Source organism: Anopheles moucheti, chromosome 2, assembly GCF_943734755.1.
Source record: "Anopheles moucheti chromosome 2, idAnoMoucSN_F20_07, whole genome shotgun sequence".
Lineage (NCBI taxonomy): Eukaryota > Metazoa > Arthropoda > Insecta > Diptera > Culicidae > Anopheles > Anopheles moucheti.
This window is the reverse complement of record NC_069140.1, coordinates 17,010,523-17,036,959: the sequence shown is the minus strand read 5'-3', so window position 1 is coordinate 17,036,959 and position 26,437 is coordinate 17,010,523. Positions and strand designations below refer to the sequence as shown.

The window sequence follows — 26,437 nt, the reverse complement described above, 5'->3', positions numbered from 1 at the left end:
TAGACAAATCACTCGTTGTTTGAGCGAAATAGAGCGGTCAATCAGGCAGGGTCAATATTATTCCTACGTGAGCTTTACTATTTATGACGCAGGCTGGAGACTTCACATTTGTATGCTTGTCCTTCAACGTTATCCGGACACTTTAATGTGCATCAAAAAGTCCAATTCTTTACGTTAATCTTGAACTTAGCTTTACAAACCTTCTTACCTTCTTACTCAGGAGGTTTAATGTGATGTTCTTAAGTGAATCACCATAAACTTTACTTTAACTTTATCACCAAGAGAAAGGTTCTTCTAACCTAAACCAAGTAGTCGTTGCTTTCCTTTATGAAAAATTGATTGATGAGCCGTAACGTGTTGATTGTGTAAGACTGGTCACAACAGCTCATTCGTTAAAATCAAATAAAAAAAAACACAAATCGCATATCCAGCACTCACGTTTAAAAGTTTACTTAGCCACTCACACAAACACACGCACGCACACACACACCTTTTTGTAAGACGCTTCGCCAGTGATTCTAATGCTTACTTTGGCGGCCACTTTAAGCACCCTGCAGAATGTTTTCTTTGGCCACGCCGGTACCCGCATTTGGCTGCAGTAAATCCAGCGGTGGTTGAAGAATGAGCGGCGAAGTGATCACCTGTATCGGTCTGAGTAGAGGATGGGGACACACAGATGCAGTTAGTAAAGATTTCGGGTCGGGTCGGGTCGGGTCGGGTAGTGTGGTGGTGTACTATATATGGGCGAGAGCACGAGGACTTTCAAACATGGTGCATGGAAGCGAAATGAAAATGGAGGAAACGCAAACGCAAAAACACAGCACATCCGATAGAAGCGCAATTAACGTACTCATTCATTTCCCATCCCGCTTTTCAGGCCAGCTCAGCGGAAATGGGACGAGTGTTAGGACCAGGTGTACAATTTTTCATTTTCCAAACCTAATCTCCTACCCACTCGGTAGTTTTGCTCCGTTCAATTTGCTCGCGTGCATAATTAGTGCATTCGGGCGCGCGGCGTTCTTCTTCGCGCGCAGTAATTGGAAGCGCGAACAGTGAGTGGCGGTACGGCTGAGGAGTGTTTAAAAAAAAATAACAAAACCCCATACAATGGCTAAAGCTCCCAACTTTTTGCTCCATAATTTCGCGAAATATGCGGAAAAAACTTCCGAACTGCGCTACCACGTCCACTGCGGAATAATCAACCATAATAGATGTAACACAAACAAACACACGCTCAGACACACATAAAAAAGCTACGCAAAAGAAAGGAAAAGCGGAATTGGAAAGCATGCGGGAGAGCGGAAGCGGGCGACTCGGGGCAGGGGGATAATATCGATGGAATGGGTTGCGGAACTTACTCGCCAATCGGTTGAGCCGTTCGGGAACCGTGCAGGGCCTGGGCCGTGCGTGCACGTGCAATCAGCGTCATCACGGTGCGCTTGGTGGGGTTCATAGTCGATCGTGGTCCTCCCAGCAGGGGTCGCTTACGTGCTGCACCAGCACCAGGAAGCATGGAAAAGACAAAAGGAGTACACACACAAACACACGTACGGACACGTGAATGAAGTTTTTCTCACACATTTTTCCGCGCGAATACGCTGGGAAAAAAAAGCCGGCGCAAAAGGTAAGCGACGGAAACGCCATCACTCTTGGTTGGCCGTTGAGCGGGGGAGCTTTTTTTGCCTACTTTGGTGAAAATTAAAACGGCCAGCCGGGCTACCGGGTGGTTCACCCGAACAGAGGGGTCAGTTGGGAAATTTAGATTTTTCACTGCATCTCCCCGCAGAGTTCCGTTTTTCAGTTTCGCTCCCCACCTTCCGTTACTTTTTGATAGTTTTACCCGTTTTTGCCCCCATTTTCAGGGCCGGGACGAACTTACCTAAGCTGACGGCTTTTACGCCGCGCAACGCCGGATGCAGGAATGCATTGGCCGATTCGACGAACGCCAACGTTTGCGCTTCCAGGTCACTCGTAGGTAAAGCTGTAGGAGAAGAAAAGTTTAATTGGTAAAGAAAAACACTGGTCTCCGGAAGGAAAATGAATAAAAAAAGAGAAAACGGTGGAAAGTACACTGCCGGACCGCATGTGTTGCTTCCCATTCGAGAACGGATTGCTGCTTAAAGCCACATTACTCGACCCGAGGTGCACAAAAAGCGAAGGTAAGAGAAAAAACTTTGTTAAACGTTGCCGCAGATGGGCTTAGCGTGGTGGCGCGTTGTGCAACTTTTTGCAAACATTAATTACTGTCAGGGCGATTTGGTTGCTGGAACGTGTCGTGTTTTTTTTCTGCATTGCTTCACCATGAAAATGAGCATGTAAAAGGACCGAAAGCTTATTGAACGTTGTGCAAAGCAGCAGTGTTCGGCTTTAATAGCGTTGTTTCATTTATTTGTAAGGTGGGCAAAAAAGAGAGAGAGAATGCCGCCACTTCATGATGTTGGGTAACTTTTGGTGATCAAACAGACTCTTAATCCTTCCACTTCCGGGTTTTTGGGCAGCAATTAATCTACAAGGTGGTGCAATATTTGGGAGTGCTTACAGTTCACAAAATGATTCGCCGACGTCATGTTCACGTCCATCGGCTGCAGGAGGCTGCTCATGTCCGCATCGTTCGAAAGGAACTGGTTCTGCGATTGTTGGTGCTGATGGTGTTGCGATTGCTGCTGCTGCTGTTGCTGCTGATTATGGTGGTGTTGATGGTGCTGTAAGGTTAAGAAAAGACGGACACCGTATGTAAGCACCGTGTGGTTGCGAAAGCTTGGACGTGCGAGTTCAACTCACCGTCAGCGAGTTCGTCACATGGTGCAGTTCCGACACGACGGACGTTGGTTGCGTGCTACCATTGCTGGTAAGCTCCGTGCCGACACCAACGACGGCCGAGGCATTGCTTCCGGTCCCGAGCCCGGTAACGCCGTTCGGGACGACCTGGGCAGCGCTTACCACACCGTTCAGCCCCGTACCGTTGCTGAGGGGGCCGTTGCTAGTAGGCATGGTTCCGTTGGTGGTGCTTCCGGTGCTTCCGGTGCTACAACTGCTTCCGCTGCTGCTGATGCTCATCCCATTGGTGGGTAGACCATTGCCACAGCCACCGTTGAGTGTGTTATCGTGGGCTGAGGTTAGATTACTGGTCGCTGTATGGTACATCAGGGATGGGAAAAGTGAGATACGTCCTCCATATCATCATGTAATGGCAGCCACTCGGGCCAGAGCGCCGAAGGGACTTACCGTTTTGTGAATTTAATGCTTGCATTTCCCACATTTGCTCCTGTCGAATATCGTCATGGTAATCCTATATGGGAATTAAAAATACGTAGAAAACGAAATTAATCTGGCTTGTCGCTAATTTGAAATGCAAAAACCCATAAATAATGCGGCAAAAATCATGCAGCATAACCACACATCTTAAGCAGTGTGAAAAACTCCCTGAAATCAGGTGACAACCGGCGAGGACAATTTGTCTTATTAGCATTCATTTTTCATTCATCTGCTTCCCGACGATAAAAACGGCACAGCAAGTGGCACCTTTATGCATAGAAGCATCTCGCATTAAAGAAACTCAGAAAGAAAACATAACTCAGCACAAATGGTGAAGGCGGACGTGTTTGCCAAACAACTAGTCTCGTGCAGCATACAGCACTGCAATACCAAACTTGCACGGGTTGCACAAAACATTGTTTGGGGCGCGACGAAAGCATCCACCAATGATAGCGTATCATCATGCAAATGTCACAAAACACTTCTGCACTTCGAAAGAAAAGGAGTGTGGTTGAATGATCTGTTGTTGTTGATTTTTTTGTTGTTGCTTCTTCCCGTACCATTAAACTGTATCTGGCCTTCCCCCAGTTACAGCATCGCACAAAGAACTGTGAGCTCGCGCGACCCGTACTGCATATACCATTACCATGGCATATTTCTATAAAATATGCAAATGAATTGTACCAGTTTTTGTGACAAGTTGAAGCCATTACCTTTGAGTGGAGCGGCCAAGTATCATGCTCGGCATTCCGGGATGGTGGGCATGTAGCGACCGCTGGCATGATACGTGCGCTCTTTTACGGTAGTTTCTGTTGCACTCTGCATCCTTTCCTCATTTATCATGGATTGTGAGCGCGGAGCACACGACACGGCACGATTGTACTGTGAGTGTGTGTGTGTGTGAGTCACCCTTAGCATTATGCGTTTGAGGGTGGCAAAAACTAAAGGCAATTGCACTACCCACGGTGGATTCCGATTCGGTATGTTGTGCTGTAGTTATTTCCTTTTATCAAAGTAAGCCATAAAAACAGATTGAAAACGAACAACGTGCGCATGCGCAGATTGCGGAATGTCAGTAGGCATACGAGCGAACGATCGTAACTCATTTAAACGGTGTGAGTCAGTGTGTAAAATTCTAATGTTACTACCCTGTTCGACACTAACAGTACACATTAATTTTTATTTTTGTAAAAACTTTCTACACCGCACTCGCAAAGCACCGTTGCGAGCTTTTTTTTTACATACTGCAACACAACAATCGAAATGAAAACGTTGAAAGTCGACATGAAAGACGCGTCTGCCGGTAAGAGTGTCATTATTGCCGGAGGTGCATCGTTTGAAGTAGGAGGAAAACGGATACGTTTGCAATTGCTAGGGAAGCATGATATGAAAAGGAAACGAACCATGCATTGTCTTTGCTTCGGTGATTTGGAAAACCATGCAACGTAAGAGCTATGATTTTTCGTCAATGCCATCCTCTCCAGGCTTTAACGTAACGATGGAATGAGAGATGTATTATTCGACAGGAACTCAATTTTGGAGTCAAGTTATATTTGATGATTTTCTTTAACTGATGCTGGTTTCACCGCTAGAACTAAAAAACTTTCGTTGAAATAGTTGAAAAGTTATACATTTGATTATACTGAAAGGAACTTTTCCTCCTTAAGAGACCCCGCCTTTGGCGACCTTCAGATGATCTTACAGTGGTTGTATTCATTTGAAACTGGGCTTACAATTAGGCGTAGGAATTTTCGCCGATCATGTCGTATGAAGATTGTCGTTGAAAAACTAAAACACCAGGCGTCTCCATCGTTTTATTATAATGCGATACTCTCTGATTTCTTGCGCATTAAATAAAAGAACACGTGATTTTTCCTGTCGTTGATGTCGCTGTGCGTCCACTCTGGTTTTATTTCTACCTGTCACTGAACTGTCAAATTTTAGCTTGACTGACAGTTATGTTACGTTTGCGTTTATATGCTATGTTTGGTTGCTGGAGTTTAACCGCTACATCTACTCCCCCCTGGGGGATCGGAGATTGAATGTTACCTTTTTCGAAGGATTTGATGTTATCAACTCCATTTTGTAAGCTGGCTTTAGTCGATCAATGCTTACCGACGTATTCTTTCCCTTTATATCCAATATGATATATTTTTTAAGCCTTTTGAGGACTGTATAAGGTCCTTCATAAGGAGGTTGTAGTCCTGTTTTTACCCTATCAATTCTAACATAAACTTGCTTGCATGAGCTTAAATCATTATGCACGTAACTGTTTGCAGTGGATTGTCTTGGTACAGAAGGGGATATGGATTTAAAAGCGTTTCTAAGACGGCTCACAAAATCGCTTATGTCTGTTGGTTCTTTTCCTGGTGGAGCGAAAAAATCAGCTGGCAACCTAAGACTTTGACCGTAGACTAACTCTGCTGGAGAAAATCCTGAGTCTTCTTTAACGCATGATCGTATGCCTAGCATCACTAACGGTAGTTTTTCGGTCCATTTATCAGACATATCGTTTGCCATAAGCGCACTTTTTAAATGGCGGTGAAACCTCTCCACCATGCCATTCGCTTGAGGATGGTATGCTGTTGTTTTACAATGATTGCTGCCTAATAGCTTTGCTAGTTCTGTAAATAGTTTAGATTGAAACTGTGTTCCTCTATCTGTAGTAATGATAAGAGGGCATCCGAATCTAGCTATATATTGTGTTACAAATGTTTTTGCGACTGTTTCGGCAGTTATATCTGTTAGAGGAATTGCTTCTGGCCATCTGGTATACCGATCTATTATTGTTAACAGGTAAGTGAAGTTATTTGATGGAGGAAGAGGTCCTACTATGTCTAAGTGTACATGATCAAATCTTCCTTTCGGTATATCGATTTCTTGGAACGGAGAACGGGTGTGTCTGGTTACTTTCGCGATTTGGCACCTTTCACAGGCTTTACACCATGAGTTAATGTTTTTGTTCATTGCGGGCCAAAAATATTTAGAAGAAATTAACTTCCTCGAAGCTCTATTTCCAGGATGGGAAAAACCATGTAATTTACAGAAAAGATTGAACCTTAATTCTTCTGGTATGTATAGGCGATTAGTACCAGTTGAACCTTCAAAATATAATTCTCGATTATTAATGAAAACTTTTTCTAATCTATACTTTGAGTTAGATGGTTGGTTTTGAATTAGGTATTTTAGTTCCTTATCCGTTCCTTGGGATGTGGCCAGAGTGTCATAATCGAATGCTTCCACACTGTTGGTGTCTCCAATTCTTGACATCGTGTCCGCGACGATGTTGCTTTGTCCCTTCAGGTACCTAATGTCAGTAGTGAATTGAGCTATATAATCCATGTGTCTGGATTGACGTGGAGACTTTTCAGATTTTGTGGTAAAAGCAGTTGTAAGGGGCTTATGGTCTGTTAGGACAGAGAATTCTCTCCCTTCGACGAAGTACCGGAAGTGTTTTATAGATAAGAAAATTGCTAAGAGCTCCTTGTCGAATGTGGAATATTTACGTTCGGCTTCTGAAAGTTGCTTTGAAAAGAATGCTAATGGTTCCCATGCATTATTGTGCCATTGTTGCAATACTGCTCCTACTGCAACGTTCGAAGCGTCAGTAGTAATATTGTACAGAGTGTTGCTTCTCGGATGATGCAGCAACACGGTTTCAGCTATCTCTGACTTAAGCTTTTCAAAAGCAGCGTCACATTCGGGTGACCAAAACCACTGTTCTGTTTGATTTTTTGAACAGTTGGCCATTAGCTGATATAATGGTTTTGTAATTTCGGCAATGCGTGGGATGAAACGGTGGTAGAAGTTTACCATTCCTACGAATCGCTGAAGTTGTTTTAGGCTTGTGGGCTGTGGAAAATTGCTGATAACTTCAACTCTTTCCGGGGCTGGAGCTATGCCATCTTTAGAAATGATGTGTCCCAAGAATTCTATCTCAGGCACTCCTAAAACACATTTCGATGGTTTTAGTTTGATGTCAAATTCATCTAAGCGCCTTAACACTTGGGAGAGATGTTCTCTATGCTGTTCGGGAGAACTGCTTCCTATGAGGATATCGTCTATGTAGACGTAGACAAATGTTAAATCCTGGAAAATTGAATCCATAAATCTTTGGAAAGTGGCACCAGCATTTCTAAGCCCAAAAGGCATTCTTAAAAACTCGTATAACCCAAACGGTGTTGTTATTGCCGTTTTGTGCACGTCTCCTGGAGCTACTGGTATAATGTGATAAGCTCGGACAATATCCAACTTAGAAAAAATGTTACAGTTTTCTAAGTGCATCGAAAAATTTTGAACGTGGGGAATAGGATATCGGTCAGGAATTGTTGCAGCGTTCAATCTGCGATAATCGCCACAAGGGCGCCAATCGGTATCATTCTTTGCAACCATGTGTAACGGTGAGGACACAGGTGATGAAGATTGTTGACAAATCCCTAGTTCCATCATATGTTGAAATTCGGAAAGGGCTGCATTATGTCGAACTGGATCTAATCTTCTAGGCTTGAAAACTGGTAGCTGACCTTTGGTATGAATATGGTGAACTATGTTGTGCCTTACAGGTTTGTTGTAATTAGGAGACTCTGTCAAAGATGGAAAATTATCCAAAAGGTTTGAGAAACTACTATTAATGACAAATAGTTTGGGACTGGGTGTTTCGACTGTGGCAATGCGTGCCGTAACTTCCAAGTTTGTTAATGAGTCGATTAACTTTTTGTTTTTTATATCCACTAGCAATCCGTATTTTTTCAAAAAATCGGCGCCTATGATTGGGTGGTTAACAGCTGCAAGAATGAAAGTATGAGGATATACGCGACGAAGACCTAATGAGACCTGAAGCAGCTTAACACCGTAAACAGCAATGGATGATCCGTTGGCGGCGATAAGGCTATCACTGGATTTCGTCATTTTTCCGAAAATGTTGTTAGGGATGACAGATACTTCTGCACCACTGTCAATCAGAAAAGTTAACTTGGACATGTTGTCGAAAACAAAAAGACGGCAAGTTTCTAGGGAGCCACACTCAGACCCTGCCATATCTGGTAACCCTACTCGTTTTTTGGCACTTTTGGTTTAAAATTGCATGGTGGAACACACTTTGTAGCTGCGTTACCGAACCGTGTATGGTACCAACATTTGAGGTTAGGAGTCTTTGATCGATTTCGACCACGAGAAACATTACGATTACGACAACTCGATCGACCACGAGAACGTCCGCGATCGCGCGATAGAGCTAATTTCTGAATCTGATTCTTGAGCTCCATTATTTCATCACGGAGAGATGCTACTTCATGGCTCGAAGAATTTCCCGAAAACCCAGCACACTCGTTCACCGTGGTTCCTTTTGAAGCTTCCCAAATCCTATCTGCTATTTCTACTATTTCACGCATTGGACGCTCGCCTAAAGATATTACCGCAATTTCGATTGCCTTCGGCAATCGACCTAACCACAAACGCTTTACCAACCTTTCCGATACATCGGTCGACGATCCTGCTAGTTGCGTCATTCGGCGATGGAACTCTGATGGGCTAGAGTCCCCTATTTCTGCGTTGTACAGCAGCTTCCCTATGCGTTGTTCTTCGCTGGCCGAGAGTCTGGTCATCAGTGCATGTTTTAAACTGGTGTACCGATTTTCCTCCGGTGGCGAGCGGATGACATCTATAACTTTATCCAACGCGTCGGGAGTTAAGGACGCAAGAAGATGGGCGTACTTGGTGTTTTCCGACCGAATGTGCGTAAGGTCGAACTGCGCCTCCGCCTGGATGAACCAACTGTCGGGTGCGTTCATCCAGAATCCAGGGAGTTTGAGCGAACATACTTCCGGATACGACTGCATCGTCGGAGCATTCTGTGGTGGCGGAATATACGGCGGTGTTAGCAATTGAATGTGCTGCGGAGGTGCTGCACCCGCTGCTGGTGGTGGCAGGTTCTCGTCGCTGGGCATCACTGGCATCACTAGGCTGGTAATAGGATCCAATAGGATCACAGCAGGATCAAAATCACAATCGGTGAGAGGATGACGCCGTTGCCACGTGGGTTAGCTTTTGCTAACAAAATGGCGGACTCAGAATAATGTGTGAATCACGATGCGACAGCGATGAATAGCGAATAGCTTCTCGGAAAAAGGTCCGATGAATTAGAACTTTCCTTCCGCAGGCAGGCGATCACGTCGGGGTCACCAATAATGCGATACTCTCTGATTTCTTGCGCATTAAATAAAAGAACACGTGATTTTTCCTGTCGTTGATGTCGCTGTGCGTCCACTCTGGTTTTATTTCCACCTGTCACTGAACTGTCAAATTTTAGCTTGACTGACAGTTATGTTACGTTTGCGTTTATATGCTATGTTTGGTTGCTGGAGTTTAACCGCTACAATTATTTATCGTATAATTAACCTTATATCCTAGATAAGGTTTATTATACAATACGGTTACAACGTATATATACTTAGATCCTTTAAAGCACACGTGAAATGGGAACTGTTATGAAATCCTTACCCCCTATCGGTAGCGCACGAGGAGTTATCTGCAGATAGTCTCTAGAATATTTCTGTTTCGGGCCTCTCATCTGAACACAATGACGTACTAGCTCATAGCTTATGCGTATTACTATTAGTACAAAAATTTCAGGGATCTAGCCGTGGTTGTGTTCACTCGAAACTGGGCTTTCAATTAGGCGTGGGAATTCGGTCGTTAAAAACACTAAAACACCAGGCGCCTCCATCGTTTTCTGAATTATCGTATAATAAACCTTATATCCTAGATAAGATTTATTATACGATACGGTTATTACCACTGCAATCATCGTAACACAATTTTCCTCTCATAACTTCAAAAAACAAGATTACACCTGCCGCAGATGCTATGCTTCGCTTCAAATTAACTGCAAATGGAGCATTCCGGAATCCTTTCGCTTGTTATAAACGGATTATAATGCTGACAGTTTAAGCTTTGGTGCCTTGCTTAGCGATGTTGAACAGTCCCACAAGGTCACAGAATGCATACCACCCAGTAGTGCATCCTGCAGTGGCCCGTTCCTTAGCGCCAATGACATGACCGGACCGGAGCAAACATTCCCACTGGACCGGAGCGCTTGTAGAAACTAAAGAAGTGATTTTTGAATCCTCTTTCTGCAGAGTAATCCGATTAGCAAGTAGAATCTGGGCACATGGAATGCCTTGGACTCCAAATGGAAACTTTTGAAGCTATTGAAGGACTTAAAAGTCACGCTTCGGTGCAAGATGTTCGCGGAGCATTCAATAAACGTAGGGCTAATAGTCATCCTTGGACTAAATCGAGTGACGTGAGGAATAAGGTTAAGGTTAGTAAAAGTGGAATACTTTCTATTTATGATCTTACCAGACCTAACAACAAGTGTGAACTGTATGTGGGCCAAAATAAATTGATTTTAGAACCTTTCCACCCCTGAAAACATTGATGGATCAAAGACGAATGTTTAATGCTCACATTGATGCCATTTCTGTAATGAACGAAATTCTTCCAAATTTTCAATCCACAGCCTAAGGTCGTTCGAGAAGAGCTGCTCAGCTCGGTGGATTGAAAAGTTTCATCGACAAACGATTACGCCCAAAGATATGTGGAAGGGTGAGTGCCGCAGGATAGGAGCGTAAGTAAGTAATTGCGAAGAGAATTATGCCCGAAGGCAAGAGCTTTACTCCGCCGGCTGCTGTTGTCGGGCCGGGAAAAGTTTAACAACGACGTGTAGATGATTATTGACGCTGATCATCCACTGGCAGCAGCAGATCTAATGGAGCATTAAAAAGCAATTCGGAAGATAGATTTAGGCCAGGCATGCTATTTTCACGCCCGCTCGTGTGTTTTGTTGTTGTTATTGCGTCTGAATTGATGCTGGAATGTCTAGGAATTTGGAAATGCTTTTCAAAGATTTGGATTTGGCAGGAAGCAACATCCATTTCAGGTATGCTGAAAATGCTACCCCTTGACTTTAATATATAAGGAATTTCTCCTTGCTGGAGAATGGGCTTCAATTTGCGAATAGTTACGCGCAAGTGATTTTCTTTTTCTATTTCATTTACAACAATCGTCTGCCAGCGTAAGCGATACTGAAATAGCTTCCAGTTATAGTACAATTAAATTTGCCATACAACGTACCAGCGTTGAAACTTACGTCCGGTGCCATTCCGTTGCATGAGGTTACTCCTTCGTGCCGCGAAATCTTCCCCCAAACATCAAACGACTTCACTTCGAGTGTGCCGCAGCAAGACCGACCGACCGAAATTTGTAACGTTGGAAGCCAAAACAAATCAAACTGGCGTCCTGGGCGCGACCATAGAACTGTTTAATTAACGACCCCTACGATGCCGACGGCTTTCTACGTCTTCCTCGAATTCGAACAACTTTGTTTGCGAGCAACATGGCAAGCGCAAGCGGCCGTCGGAACGCAACGGGAACCGCCGGGAAGAAGGATTAGCAAACTTGAAAAGCGACAAAACTTCGTCTGAGCAACGCCAGCGTACCAGGACCGTCACTTTGCTGCTCCATTACAATGGATAATTGTGTTCTATTGGATGGAAACGGATCACGTTGCCGTGCATTTGCATCAACGGCAAAGAGAACTACTTCGTACTACTAGCGCCGTTGATCTCATCATGGTATCCTTCTGATGGAGAGACGGAAGCTAATTCTCTAAGCTAAAAGTGAACGATTTGCGCTGACAGGGCAGCAGGCAAGTTCGAAACAGTATTTGTGGCCTGCGATACAAAGAGAAATGCAAACTTTCCCGGTGTGTGGTACATTGGATGTAAATCTCACCGGGAGATATATATCATTCAAAGTGTCTGAACGGATGATTGATGTGCACCGTGAAATGTCAGTCATATTCATCATCTGACAGATCTTGCCAGAAATTTATCTTTAAGAATAGTACAATAGATAATTTTGTAATGGATTTAATGAAATATTCATCAATTAAACTTCTATTGTAAAATTCTTAACTAATTTCCATTTTATTCTATTTAGCTACGCTGTGAGATGTTAGCTATTGAATTAGTTTCGTTATGCCTGTTGAAGGAAGAACATTTTCTTTGCTGAACATATAAGAAAGAGGGCTGCTTTCCGATTATTTAGCACGAATGTAATATCACCTCATCCCTGTCAATGTCCATAACCTTCTCTGTCAGATCAAGGAGTAGTAATTGCATTGGTTCAAACCGGATGAGCACCACCTCATTGTTCTTTCGAATTGTAGAGCATACTGCTTTAATCCGATAAAACTTCACCGAGTTGTAGATATTTAACCGAAAAACATTGCTCTTCAGGAAGCATAATTTGGCAAGTGGATGAAGTCATCCAAGAGCGAACGGAGCGAATATATATAAAATCTGCACGTTTCGATTCCGTTTTTTTTTTGCATTCAGGTCCCTTTTTTACATACGAAGATCGAAAGAAATGCGATCGGCTGCACGAACAGGAGCAGGTTTTTCCGTTTTGTGCCGGATACGTAGTGTCTGAAGCGTCTTGAAATTGGATTTTGCGATAAATCGGCACAGCCAGTGAAGCTCATCTTGATCGGAGAGTAAACTCTGTCTTACGGGCGTACGGTCACGAACGCGGGCCAGCCAGCGCTTCCGTTCGGGTTCCGAGTACCGAGAACCGAGCACCAACAGCGACGCGGAAGTTCTTCAATCATACCGCTTCAAGAGCGAAAGAAAATCGCTCTGAATAGCAACAACTTTAAGCATTTTGGCACGTTCGCACATTCGAATGTCACGTGCAGAAGGCAAGCGTTTCGACCACACCCCGTGCGGTCCCCGTGCGGTCCCCGTGCTCGGCCGGAGAAGTCCCTCCAGCGTGGCATAGTTTTCTTTCCGTGCAGCCAAGACTTCCGTCTCGAGGTTCATCATCAATTGGAAGCTCTCCTCAAGGACACTCCACACACACACACGCAGAGGGGTCCGGGGATTCGATTGGTTGGCGAAACGGGGGAAGTATATCTCACCTCATTTTGCCAGCTCATTCCGTTTGGTCGAACTCGGTACCGGTTCCGTGGTTGAGTTCGTGCCGAATTGCAAAGCGTTCGGCGATTCAATCGAACGATAGCATCGGTTTGTATTTCATCAACCTTTCAGCCCGGCTCCGGTTGAGCCCGGACGGGTGAAGCATCTGGATAATGCAAATCGTTCAGGGTTGTGCCTTTCGTGCGAAGGATAAGGAAATCTACATTTTAAATACCGCACGTAATTTGTGTTTCAATGAGCAGCGAATTACGATGTGCAAATGTGTGCATTCTGGACATTTTAATGTGGATCCGGGTGGGTTAGAATTTACAATGCACATTAGGGCGAGCGATCATTGTAATTCTTGGAAAATAATTTTCTATGCAAATTAGAATAAAGCGATCAATTATTGAAAGTCGCTTTGCTAAAATAATTTCTATCAACTAATACGAGCAATTTCTTGTTTTACATTCGAATTGATTACATCTTTTTATTCATTCATGTATAACAAATGCAGTGTCCTCGCTTGTACGCCACACACGCACACCCTCCGCCATCAGCCAATAAACAAAGCAAATTAGAGCGAAGCCTCCATTCATCATCACTTTATGGGGAGCATTTTAATGCCAGCCAAGGTACTTAACTTCGATTTAGTCAGGGACGGTAGGCACACAGCACGGCGGATGAAAAATGACAACTTCATGCGCTTTTGTGTGGGTTGTGATTATGCTTGAGCTTCCATCCTCAACAGCTTAAGCCGAACAGCGTACTGCGAAACGTCGAGCTCAAGTGCGGCTCCAGCAGCGTACAGCCCGGCAAGATGCTGAGCGATAAAGATGCTGGCGATGGTGTGTAGCTGGCACTTCCGATTAGTCGCTTTCAAGTTTCGGCTTCACCGGTACAGCCTGCGTCCATCGTTCCGGTGCGGCCCGGGATCTGCCGTCGTCTTGACCGAGGGGAAGCCATTTATCAAACCACCTGAACCGTTTTATTAGCGGTAGCAACATGCATCCATCACCTCACGGACCTAGTTTCCCCTCCCGACAGGGTCCATCCACATCATGCGGTCCTACGGAATCGGCAATCCCGCCGGGAACGGCAGCTTTCAGCTCACAGCACTTTATGACTTGCTCTTTTGACCGTGACTCGAGTTCGTCCAGAGTTCGCCAGCGCAACTTTGACACAGTTCCCGCACAGTTGCTGTCCGCTCGCCGGGTGTTCCACGTACCTTCGGTGTAGCTTACCGTTTTGTTGGCTTATTGTTTCGAAAGGTGATTTTTAAAGAACATTGTTTAATCCTTACTCCACACCCGGGACCGCTCCTTGTTCGATTATTTATCATCCCCATCGTTTTGTGTATTGATTATCGCAACCATTGCCGTTAAGTAGACTTGCCGTAGCACGCAGGTGTCGTAATTTCGGCTACCGGTTGATGATGAATTTATGAGCGAATTAATTAACTCGGGAGTAGCAACTGTGATTCGGCATCTGCAGCCCGGTGTACGAGACATCGCCCGTGCGAGGCGACGTTGATATTATTGAGAGTGACATAAGTTGGCCGACAGGCAGCTAATCCAGTTAATTAGAATTTATGTGACACCGCTGCACGATTCTCCTGCAAAGCCATTAATTTCATCGCAAATGGACAAAGAAAATGCTTCTCCCTAGTATCGCAATGTCTGACATTGCAGGTCAGCAGTACTGGTTGAAAGCAAATATTTACGCGATATTTACGCTATTTGTTGAAATAATCGACGAACTGATATCGTAAGTTCCAAGACCTCAACGACTGAACGATAACAAAGGATCACTTTCCAAATCTTCATTAGCACTTTGGGCGAAAAAGTTATTCATTAATTCAACCAATTCATCAACACTTCTGCATGTCTCATTGCAGTAGGAAATGGCACAGCCAAATGGCAAAGATGCAATAAAATTGTGCCACAGGGTTTTTTTGTTGTTGTCGTGATGCTTTTTACGCAGAACTACACGCACACACACACGTAGAGTACGTATTTCATTCCACAGTGTCCCATATCGCACGAGCAAGCTCGTAGTGTCGTTGAAACGATTTGCCATTCTGACGTCGTGAGGCGTAATTTATGAGGTGGAAATGTGATTTAGCCGTCGTGTCTCATGGTGTGTTTTTCCGAACGCATTGCTACAGCCACAACGGTCTATTTTTACGGTTCCCGGTTCTGCCCGGCACGCTACGGTGTGCGTTTTTCTGAGTGTTTTGATTTCCCGAAAGGATACGCTCGCCCCGCAAAAATGCAAAGCTTCTGTGCTGCATTAAAATGCATGACCTGACATGCATTGTCTTACTGGTCTGTCATTGGACGGCTGGTGAAAAGCGAAACGAGTGTACTTTGAAACAGTCTCCTCCAAAAAAACACATCACGAACAGACACACAACAATGCAAGTCTCTCGGGACGTTTCTTCTAGAAACGGCACAGTGGTAGGGGTTTACTTTACTGTGTGACATTTAGCTCGCACGAAGGAACGATCAAAGTCACCTTTGACGGCGCCGGATACGGGAAGCTGCGATGCTGCGACTTTGTGCGGGCACGATTTGAGGCTTTTCTTCGTTTCTAATTTTGTGGTACAAAATCGGGTATCGTTTTTACACGATACTACGGGAAAATCAATTGACAAACGTTACCATTACACGGTTTCGACAGGTAATACTGTAACATCAAAGCACACGAGACAGGCCGGGCCGTAAACCGTCAACTTACCATCGCCAATCGGTGGGCACCACCGTACAATCAACTAACGGCTTCCATTTTCGAGCCGATCAAGAAAGTGACTGGAGCTAATTGATTTTGTTCGGTTGCCTTCATTGGCAGTTTGGCAACCCACCGCCGGCAAAAGGCATCAAACAGAAACGTGCACAAAAGGTTTGATTGAAGAAAGCTTCAATCACAAAAGGGATTGCTGGTCGGTATCTGCAGATTGTTTTACAGCAAAGGACCATTTGCTTAAGTCAGTGTAGCGTTAAGTTGCTATCGAAGTTAATTGGAAACGTAGAACAAGCGAAATTTTCACTGCGAGTTCCGAACGGTGAACCTACTACCCGAATGCCGTACGTGTGCGCGTGTTTTGATGTGTACGGGAACATCATTTGTTACCTTGCCACATTAGATTTAACATTCTTGTTTACTATGTTCGGCGACCCGTTAAGAGTAGCACGAAACCTTGAAACCATTTAACAATTGTCATTAGGACGTATGACATCCCTCAAGGATCTTGTTTTCCGTTCCTGATAGCGGGTCAGTTTCTTCGAGATCTTTGCAACGTGCTGGAATGTTATTCCATAATCTACCAGTGGCTCGACAACGAATACCCCGGCCCCAAGGAAAGCGTTCTTCAGCTTCTTTGCTCGCCAGCATATGAAAGGGCGTCTCCGTCCAGTGGGACGAAGAATGAAAAGTGCCTGTTCGGCAAATTTCATTTTCGGCACCATGTCCCTGCTTGTTTGCTAGTTTGTTCGCCCAAACTGGTCCCACGCAGGAAACCTTCAGGAACGGTAATAAAGGCGCACTAACGGCTGCCGACAAACAATCGAATGGTCGGTGGATGGTGCTTGGCCCAAAAGCGACGTGAAAGCCTTACGCATTTCATGTTACAATTTAAATGGATTCCTTTGAAACCATCCTTCGTGAAGGAAACAGAGTGAAATCGAGTGACCAGTCTGGAGCAAACATTGATGAAGGAATGGCCAAGGAATGGTAACAGCAGTGGCTCTTTGACTTTGTGGAAGTTTTGTCGTATTCTCTCAGGATAAACTTAAGATTTTTTTCTTTTTGCTAGTGCAAGCACTTTTGGTGAAACCTTTCATCACAACATTGTGGATGAATTTAGCTGCGGATGGCAGAGAATTTTCTGTTGGTCACCAAACCAATCGCATAGGAACAAATTTTCTGCTGTAGCATTGGTTTTAATGATCCACGTATTGATCAAGAATTGAGGTGCTTGGAAGGATTGAACACAATTCCACAAATGAATTCCGAGAGACGGTTGAACATGACTATGGATAAAAGCCATTGCTGAGATAGGGGATTATTCTTCATCATTGTTTGCATTCGTGTGGCACATGTTGGTTCAGATAAAATTGTATTCAATTACAACTGTGACTAAACGGTGGAGAACTTTATGATTCTTCCACGAGATATTTAAGTCATCGGTAATTGTTTCGTGGGCATTACAGACTTATGATTAATTTCGTCTTTCTTAAAGCTATACATAAAGCATTGTGGATGAACACCAAAAAGTACACTGAAAATCACATCAAATGCATGATATCAGCTGTAAGGAATCATCTAAATTAGAACTTTCCCCACAAAAAAAAAGGATTTCATTTTTATTATATAACCCCTCGTGCCATAATGATATTAGATCAGTGTGAAACAATCTGCTCCTTTAAACAGCATAACAGCAGCACCGTAAGTGTACAATATACCCACTGCAATGGCCGATTAAACACAGCGGAAAACTTTTCCGGCACTGAAAACAATGGCGCAAGTATTTATAAGTATGATGGAAAAAGTTTCTACTCAATAGTGTAGGTCAGAATTTGAAGTTGAGCAAAACAGGAATGTGGTCAGATTAATCGAAAACTGAAGAGAGGTCAGAGTAATGAAGAAGGATTGATATTGACAAAGTTTAAGCACTTCAGCACTCGTTCCTCCAATCGTTTATTAAATCATATCTTTTCAAATGGCGAATCATGATAGGTTTAGATAAATAAATTTCTTTGGAATTGGAATATGACTTTCATTCCGATTCATTCGTTAGATAACAAGTAATAAAAGTCCATCTAGCAATTTAAGTAAAAGTGTAGCGAAACGTTGCATCAAAGAATAGTTTTCGATGTAAGTCTTCACTTCTTCCGATAAGTTTCCAGCAAGAAGAGGAATATTTTATGGAAAATTTGCAACTGGAGACGTGACATGAAACGACAACCCGTAAGTGAAGAGCCTTATGGACCTGTAGTTGATTCTGTTCCTTTTTTTTTTCTGTTTTAATGTTGATCCCGACGGAAGCCACTTTGCAAGAAACCACTTTAATTTGAGCTTCAGCTAGCATTTTACTGCCCACACCGCAGTCTTTACGCTGATAAGCACTTCCATCTGATGTAATAATATTGCTTCAATGGGACGTTGTTTTTTTTCCTGCGGAAGTCCGGCTTCCTCTTGTACATTAACTAAACAACACCGGCACTAACAACCACCCACGGTGACTTTGCTTCCGAACCACAAACGCACCTACCTAGTCGTTACCGTATCCGCTATCATACGCGCTACGATAGAAAACGACTACAAAGACATACATCTTGCGATTCGACTCAAACAAACTCTCGCCTTCCACGGAGTCCAAACTATCCGTACGCCGTTTCCCATAAGGTAAAGTGATCAGCTTTAAGGGTTAAGTGCGCTTTTAAAGCTTTATTAACCTGTTTTTGCCACTAAAAGCATTTGCTAGCATCTGCACGAACGGCGCATCCACCGTTTGGCCATCGGCCACTGTACGATAGCGCAAAAGGGATGTAAAAGTAGTTCGGAAAGTAGTACAGCTTGTGATTCCGCCAGCAGAGTGATGGCACGAAATCGGTTTTCGTTTCCACCGGCCACGAACACTTCCGAAGCGTGAAAAGTTTGCCCGTACAAGACGGGGTCACTCTGCTATTGTTTACCGTATTGGTACTTACCGGAACCAGAAACCGGCGCACTTCCGCCAGGGCATACGCGATACGAGCGTGTGCTTCCGCCGGTGCGGTGTAGGTCGAGATTTCCACGTGCAGGTCCTCGGATAGATGCGCGTACCGTGGATCACCGCTGAGACGTAGCTCCTCTTCCTGCACCGACGAGGGTATGAAGTATGAAAGATGAAACGACAGACAGCAGCAGGGAGAGTTAATAATAATCGATACAATACGGTCGTACCAGCGCTTCCGATGACACACCGGATGGCAGATGCGGTGTGCTATCAGGCTTACCTTCTTTCGGTCGCGCATCGATCCCTTGCCGAGCACGGCCATTTTGCACATCGTTTCTTCCTGCAGCCGTTTGAGTGAGTTTCCCTTTGGGCCGAGTAGTTTACCGACAAAGTTGAACTGTGGAAAACAGTAATCAAAGGCATGGAAAACAACCATGAACATCCATGGGGGTCACGTATGATTGCGATGGAATTTGGAATATTCCATTCCGTTGTTTAGAAACGTTCCAAAAGGCTTACTTATATTAGCTGTATTTTTTTTAATATTACTTGAACAATAATTTAGTTAGAAATAAATTAAACAATCTTAATGTTCTAAGTCTTCGTTACATAATGCATAAACTAGCCTTAACAAAATTAAATGCCTAGTAAGAATACATGGAAAAAATATCTTAAATTTATTGAAATATTGAAAACTTTCCCTTTAAATTGTTAAAAAAATGTTATTTGTTTCGTTTAAGATGCTCAATACAAGCTATACCACACCTTTGGATGGTCTCGAACAGGAACTTGTACTCGTACTGCAATTTTGATTGGTCTGTCTCGTGTTATGTCCAGCATTTTCTTTTTCTCGTGTACTACTGTGGGCGAGCCTGAAATGTAAAGCAGGAAAGAAGCATGTTAATTAATTTTATTTATTCAGGCAACGGCGTTGCAAAGTCTTTCAAGAAATGCTTTTTTTCTGCAGCTCATAAATTAAACATTGAGCGTGAAGTTTGATTGTGCCACAAATTGCTCAGTGTTTGTTTTCAGCCAAGAAACCCTTATTGATTGTTTGTTTACGCGATGAAGGTTTTCCGATATGAATGTTTTGCCCTATCGCTGTGCTGTGGCTTTCGTCATGCTTCATTAGAGACAATGCTTTCGTGCACTCAAAGTCGTTATCCTTTTACGTGCCTGGACCACCGTTACGCTTGAACGGGCGAGTCGCTTTCTTCGGGATGGCCGCACGTAATGAATGCGGGAGGATAATTTTCACATCCTTTCTGATTAGCATGCCCCACACTGTTTTGTGCTCGGAAAAAAGGGTGAGTGTACGCAGCCGACCGTGGTAAGCTGCGTCCATAGCGGCCACTGATTGATATTCATCACTTCACTTTTAACGGGATAAAACATGGTGAAAAGGGATTTTTTGTTCTAGCGTGTCTACCCGCATCTCAACGCACACTATAAGGCTATATTCTGGTAACGAGCACAGTGAAAAATAGTCATCGTTAATTTACGTAACGTGAATGGAACGTAAATGCGTAAAAGGTACGCTGGGTGTGGGAAGAAAAAATCATCATCACCACAACTGAATGCTTCATCACTTGGATTTGGTTGGTTTTTGGGGGAGGTTTGTTTTTTATGAATGGTGGCATTTATCCACCAGTGAGCGAAACGACGGCAAATGGTGGGTGGAGAAGAAAAACTGTATCAATAAATTCAAATAACATCTTTCTTTCTAAAATCATCACCATCGACCATGCGCCTCCATCCGCGGTCATGAACTGAACGACCATGCGTCTCCATTTCGTAACGCGAACCATCAACCATGCGTCTCCATAAGAGGATTTCTTTTTGGCTCAACGTCACGTCGCTCGTGATATGCTAGCGTCGTTGCGGAAGAAATGGAGTGTTTTTTTTGTATACGAAACGCATCCATTTCACTGGACGGTACATGAAAGCGTAACACCGCGAAGGGTTGAGAACGAAAATGGGGGTGGTCTATGTTTACAGATTTGCATTTTGCCTCGAAGGTACTGGAACGATTCGTACAGCTTGAAATTGGGCTGGAAGATTTAAATATCATTCCAGCGGGCATGTCACGAGACGATCGGTGGTGAATATATCGTACCATAACCATCTCGTCCTTCCCAGCGATGCTATCGCGTGCAGAAGCTGGGCTCCCGAAAGAGAATATTTTGCCACGGCATCAGGTTCTGACAGCTTACGTTTGTGATAAGCGACTAGATAATATTTTTTACACGCTGTGCGTACAGAACACCACTCGTCAAACGGCGGTGTGTATGTGGGTCGTAGCGATTGCAACATGGAAGTTAAACTGCCTTCTTCTGGGAATTGAACACAATTTAATACACTGCACAGCGAGCATTGCAGGCAACCGTCACGGAACACGGTTTGGAACAACTTCGTGGGATGGGATGGATTCGAACATTTCCACGGAACAGAAAGTAATGTTAAGACTTCTGCTCTAATCTCCGTACCGAACGACACGATACCTGTCGAGTGGCAATCGTGATGCTTGCTCTTCGTGTAGTATCGCTAAGCTCCGCTGAACATCTGACCGCACAGGCACAAGCAACTCGTTTCCTGCGAACGCATACTTTATCAGGAAAGTTTCATGCGGTTGAATATTGATTTGCAGACGCAAAATGCCACGATATGGCAGCTCAGGCGGCTCAGGTACGGCGAACGATAACTCAACGTAAAACTCAAAAACTTGAAATGTACGCAAAACCGCAACACCACAACATTAATGGGAAGTACCTTCAGCGCAGCGCATGTATGAGCGATGAGAGGCGGAAATTTACGAGCACTGTCGGCAGCATTCCGAGTGCGTGTCAACCGGCACTTACATGCGTATCTTCTTTTTCCGGAACACGTACCAAATTTGGTCTCGCCAGGCGAAGCCCACCCCGAAGGAGATTTATACATCGGTAAAATCAAACAAATTGTTCACATATCCCTATCGACATCTTGCCAACCGCGCACGGCGACACGGCGCGACAGGTACACTTCTAAGACAGAAGCGCGCTTCCGTTGTGCAGTCGATGGAACGTGCCACTTTGCTGTTATGAGGTACACGAAAGAATGTGTCCTCGAGCGGTACCGCTGGGAAAATGCTGCACTCGATAACTGAATCAATCGTCGAGTTTTGGGGCTGTGCGAGGAGTGTGCTCGTGCACGTGAGCGACGTGAACAGTGTTAAAATGTGTTAAGATAACATTAAAAGTGAGCGATCTTGCACGGTGCGATATTCATGTTCATGTTTGGCAAGGAGTTTCTAATGCATGTTATGTGATGGCTTTATGCCTTACAGTTCAAGGTATTTTGAATAAATATATGTACATAATAAAAGGGATTTATTCTCCCGAGGTTGATACTCGGCACATTTTAGACCCCTAAAATGTAATTATTTATACGCAACATGAGCTTAGTTTCAGCTACGTTGGCGAATGTTGCATGCATCGAAAGCATCCATCTTTTTCATTTTGGTAGCGATCAATCAGCATACATCTGTTGCGTGCAGTGTATTAATCAAATTTCTCCATTTAAATGTGACGCTGCAACGGCCGGCGAGTGTGTGCTGGGTGTGGTGATTGGAGTAAGATTTAATTTCCGGGTTGTGACATGCGGAAGCGAACGAGCCTAATGTAGTATCGTGAGAAATTGAATTTTTCTAAAGCTGTGTGGCAAAAAAAAACCCATCTTTCAATGTGATAAACATTTAACATTAAGCGCAGGCGAAGTGTTTTGGTGTGACATTTCATAATGTTTTGTCTATCGCAGTGATTGAATTTGGTTCCATTATATTGAGCGTGTTTGTTTTGTTTGATTGTATTTCTTTTATTTTATAAGTCTTTAAGAATACTTTTTGATCAAAAATGTTACACACTTCGGGTGTTTGAGGCAGATTGGAAAAAATCTAAAGCAAGAAAAGATTAAGTATAAGATTATATGGCGTTTTTGTGAATAAAAGATTAAAATATAGAAATAGAAACCAATCTAAACCAGAGCGGCTCAAGAGAGCCTTCTCTGCCCTGTCCGCTTTGTTCGATCGCCAAAGGTGTACCTTTCAATGTCAAGTCGAATGTATAAAAGCTTCCATGATAAAAAACACCCCCATAATATCTTTAAAAAAAAAACAACAGCAAATCGCTATTGAGTGGACAGCGCTACCAAAATAAAATTCTCCGTCCGTGTTCAACTGATTTGACATGCTATCGGAAACATTCATGCTTGACGCAGAAAAACGTTTCCTTTTTCGCTGCGGACGGGAGTGTATCGTGTGGTTTTTTTCTTTATTTTTTGGTCTGCCAATTTCACCAAATCCTCTAGCCTTGTTTGGGATTTTGTTTCTTTCTCCTCGGGCTATGTAAACGTGCTTGTACCACTTTATTTTCGCTGCAGCTTTTTGTTTTGCTTCGATTCGGTTGCCCTGCGGTTTGGTAGGTTTTTATTCGAATGAATAAATTTTGCACAACATAATCAATGGGAGCCATTGCTGCGGTTTCGTATCGCTCAGCGAAACAATCGAGCCGCATTTACATATCCTCGAAGCGATCGCAGAAAAATATTGTCGAGTTCTTCGAAACAATAAAAGGCACACGGTTCGGTTTGGTTCCAGCATATTTTATGTGCGAGAAAGGCTACGAATTACATTCACCACGGTTTAATTCAATACAAATGATGCATGATTTAAAACCTGGGGCGTACAAACAAATATCCTGCAGTAATGCAGCTTCTAAGCTTCTAACTAATTCAAGCAAATATTCAATATTAAATATAAATATTATTAAGGGAGAGAATATTTGAGTTCCGAACCATCTGACAAGACGTATTTCGTGCACTTGGCACGTTTCAATTTGTGTGTTGACTAAGGTAGAGATAATTTTTCATGTCCTCCACCAACAGTTTAGCATTCTGAATCTCATCAAATGTTGGGCCCAATAGAACTAAAAGAATTTGGTGGGATACAAAGGTCCACACACAAAAAAAAAACCTTTTGGACAAGCCGGACGCACGCGTCGATATGCTGGTGGTTATCGGATCGATGTCGAATCGTCTCCGTCTCCAGCACATGGGATTAGAATTGAGATTCTCGATCGAAAAGGAAATCGGTCCTTCGGAGTGAAAAAGACTAAGACGAAGCGTAAGAGCTCGGACCATGATATGCCAATGGATCGGCGTAGGAATCCTGTTATTGGATTAATCAAGGGTGGTTATCTTTCGTCCCCAACAGTGGGTGAAGGCGAGCCGAACGCTAGGGAGGTTCGGGACAAGATCCAACAACTTTCCCTCTTCTGCAAACTTTATAAACCTCCAGAGCCAGTACTACCAGCAGCGACAGCGACGAGGGTTTCCGGTCGGGCTGCCCTCGAGTATGGATATTCTGTCCATTAAATCCGCTCCACTCGGCCCTCAGATTTCGTTCTGCTCAAGCCCAAGGTTCACGGCGGTTCGCTTGTTTCGCTGCCTCCATTTCGATGATCCGCTTTCGCAGAATAACTTCCGGAATAAACTGCTCAGCCATAAAAATACTTCTTTTATTGGCTTCAAATTGATCCCAAACGGAGACCTTTAAGAGTGTAGGCTTCACGCGTGAGTGTGGGTTGCTTGCGTTTTTCGGTTGCGTGGTGTGCGGTGTGTTGTGCCCCACCCCCTCCGCATCCTGCAAGAGTCCATATTTTTATCGCTTTAGCATCTCACCGTCGTAACGATGCATCTTAGAGGTGTGCGTCCGCGACGGACGCCCACCATTCATCTTACAGTTTTACGATTACACGAGCGATGATGGATCCGATTGGAATAATTCATCTTTCCGGCCCGGCCATAAACATCATCGTTATCGTTGAGGTAGGCGATAAGTTTTATTACGTTATGTTAAAATGTTTCCACCCCCGAAACGCTGTAATTACATGTCATCAGGTTATTGCTATTGTTTGATGCACCGGCACAAAACCGTTCGTTTAATATTTATGATATATTTTGGACCCTCCCCAAAACATGCACACTGAAATTGTTTTGTTTGATCCGACTGCCATCAACGCCGGGCATTAAATTTGGATCGGAATTGATTTTTGGCTTCGAGATAAACCGACCGTTGTGCTAATAATGCATTAGCACTCGAGCACACAGCTGAAATTATCGCCTACTATGATTGGGAGAATTGGGGAACAGCATCATAATAAGCACATCCAGCATCCAGAGCACTCAGCGCTCGAGGGAGCAGTAGCGAATGTTTTGCTGTACACCGAAATGGTTGCCCAACTCAAACAGAAGGCAATATCAATCTCAGTGCCCGCCGTAGGGTAATAGTATAATTAAACCGTCCGCATGTCTCCCGTGTTGAATATTGGCGCGCGGTTTAATTATTATTCTCGCTTGATTGAAGACTCCAGAAACTGAAACTAACTTGGAGCGAAAATATGAGTTCATTGGTACAATGCCTTCCGAATGTTTTCCAGTCACTGTTAACATATTCTTGAAAATAAGGAAAGTCTTTCAAGTTATAATTGCGGCTTAGCGAGTGCAGCGCGGCAGCTCACCTTAATTTAGTTAAACTGTTTCGAGAACGGGTCCTTTTGCACCCAAAAACCCATTAGAAACATGCTGTTTCAATATCTCTTACAGGAACCCAGAAATTGCTTCCTGCTCAGTGCCCCAAAAGTGCCAAAGAAGGAAATGCACTCAACGTACGAACGTATCTCGTAATTTGCAACTCCACCTGAGCACAATGTCGAACCGGTCTTCCGACACATGGCACTCTGGAAGCACCCGAGCGCCGGCCATGCACGATGCATCACTTCGTCTCGGGAGCCTAGTGTGAAGGAATTGTTACCGTGCTGCTCGCCATCCAAACACACAGCAATGCACTCCTGGCGGTACTTTGGTCTTTGGCTCGCAAATATGTGCACCATGCACCTCGTGAAAAGCGGAGGTTTACTACATTTTGAATGAGCTCCAAATTGGAGTGTCGTCGGGTTGCCTCGCAGGACACACAGCGCAGGTGGCGTAACGACATGTGCATTAACTCCTCTAGAGCACCGTTTCGCTGGCGGGATGGTTTCATTACACCGCTGCCTGGCTGATTGTAAGCAAAAACTTTGTCCCTTCAGCTTGATTGTTGGCTCGCTAGAATTTCGCTCGCAAATGCCCAGCGTTGCAAGTGTTCGAAAGAAAGGAGGAGTTCACAAGACAAATTTAGGACCGAGCTGCTCATTATGTTCCCGTTGCCGGTTTCGATACTTAGAAGAATGATGGACATGCTGCTTTGTGTTCATAAAAATAACCCTTTTAGCATAAGTCATTATGCAAGCTTCATGTTTCTTAACTGCAGTCAAGCGAAAAGTATCGTAATTTGCATAGAGGCAGACACTTACCGGAGCTGCTGCTGTTGCTGTTCCGACTTGACCGGTCATCGTGGAGCCCCATGCTGGTTTTCATCATGTTATCCATTACACTGGCGATTTCCATGCTACAC

General features: G+C 44.0%; 1 protein-coding gene across 1 annotated transcript; it reads right to left on the bottom strand.

Moving 5' to 3' along the window:
- Positions 1-524: 524 nt before the first annotated feature.
- On the bottom strand, positions 525-26,437 carry LOC128296677 (uncharacterized). The gene is made up of 10 exons (XM_053035902.1): positions 26,337-26,437; positions 19,717-19,823; positions 19,232-19,348; positions 18,944-19,090; positions 3,226-3,289; positions 2,782-3,131; positions 2,540-2,702; positions 1,880-1,981; positions 1,359-1,491; positions 525-651 (listed from the first exon to the last, which is right to left on the bottom strand). The coding sequence occupies exons 1-10, from the start codon at positions 26,428-26,430 to the stop codon at positions 543-545; spliced, it is 1,386 nt and encodes a 461-aa protein (XP_052891862.1). The 5' UTR covers positions 26,431-26,437; the 3' UTR covers positions 525-542.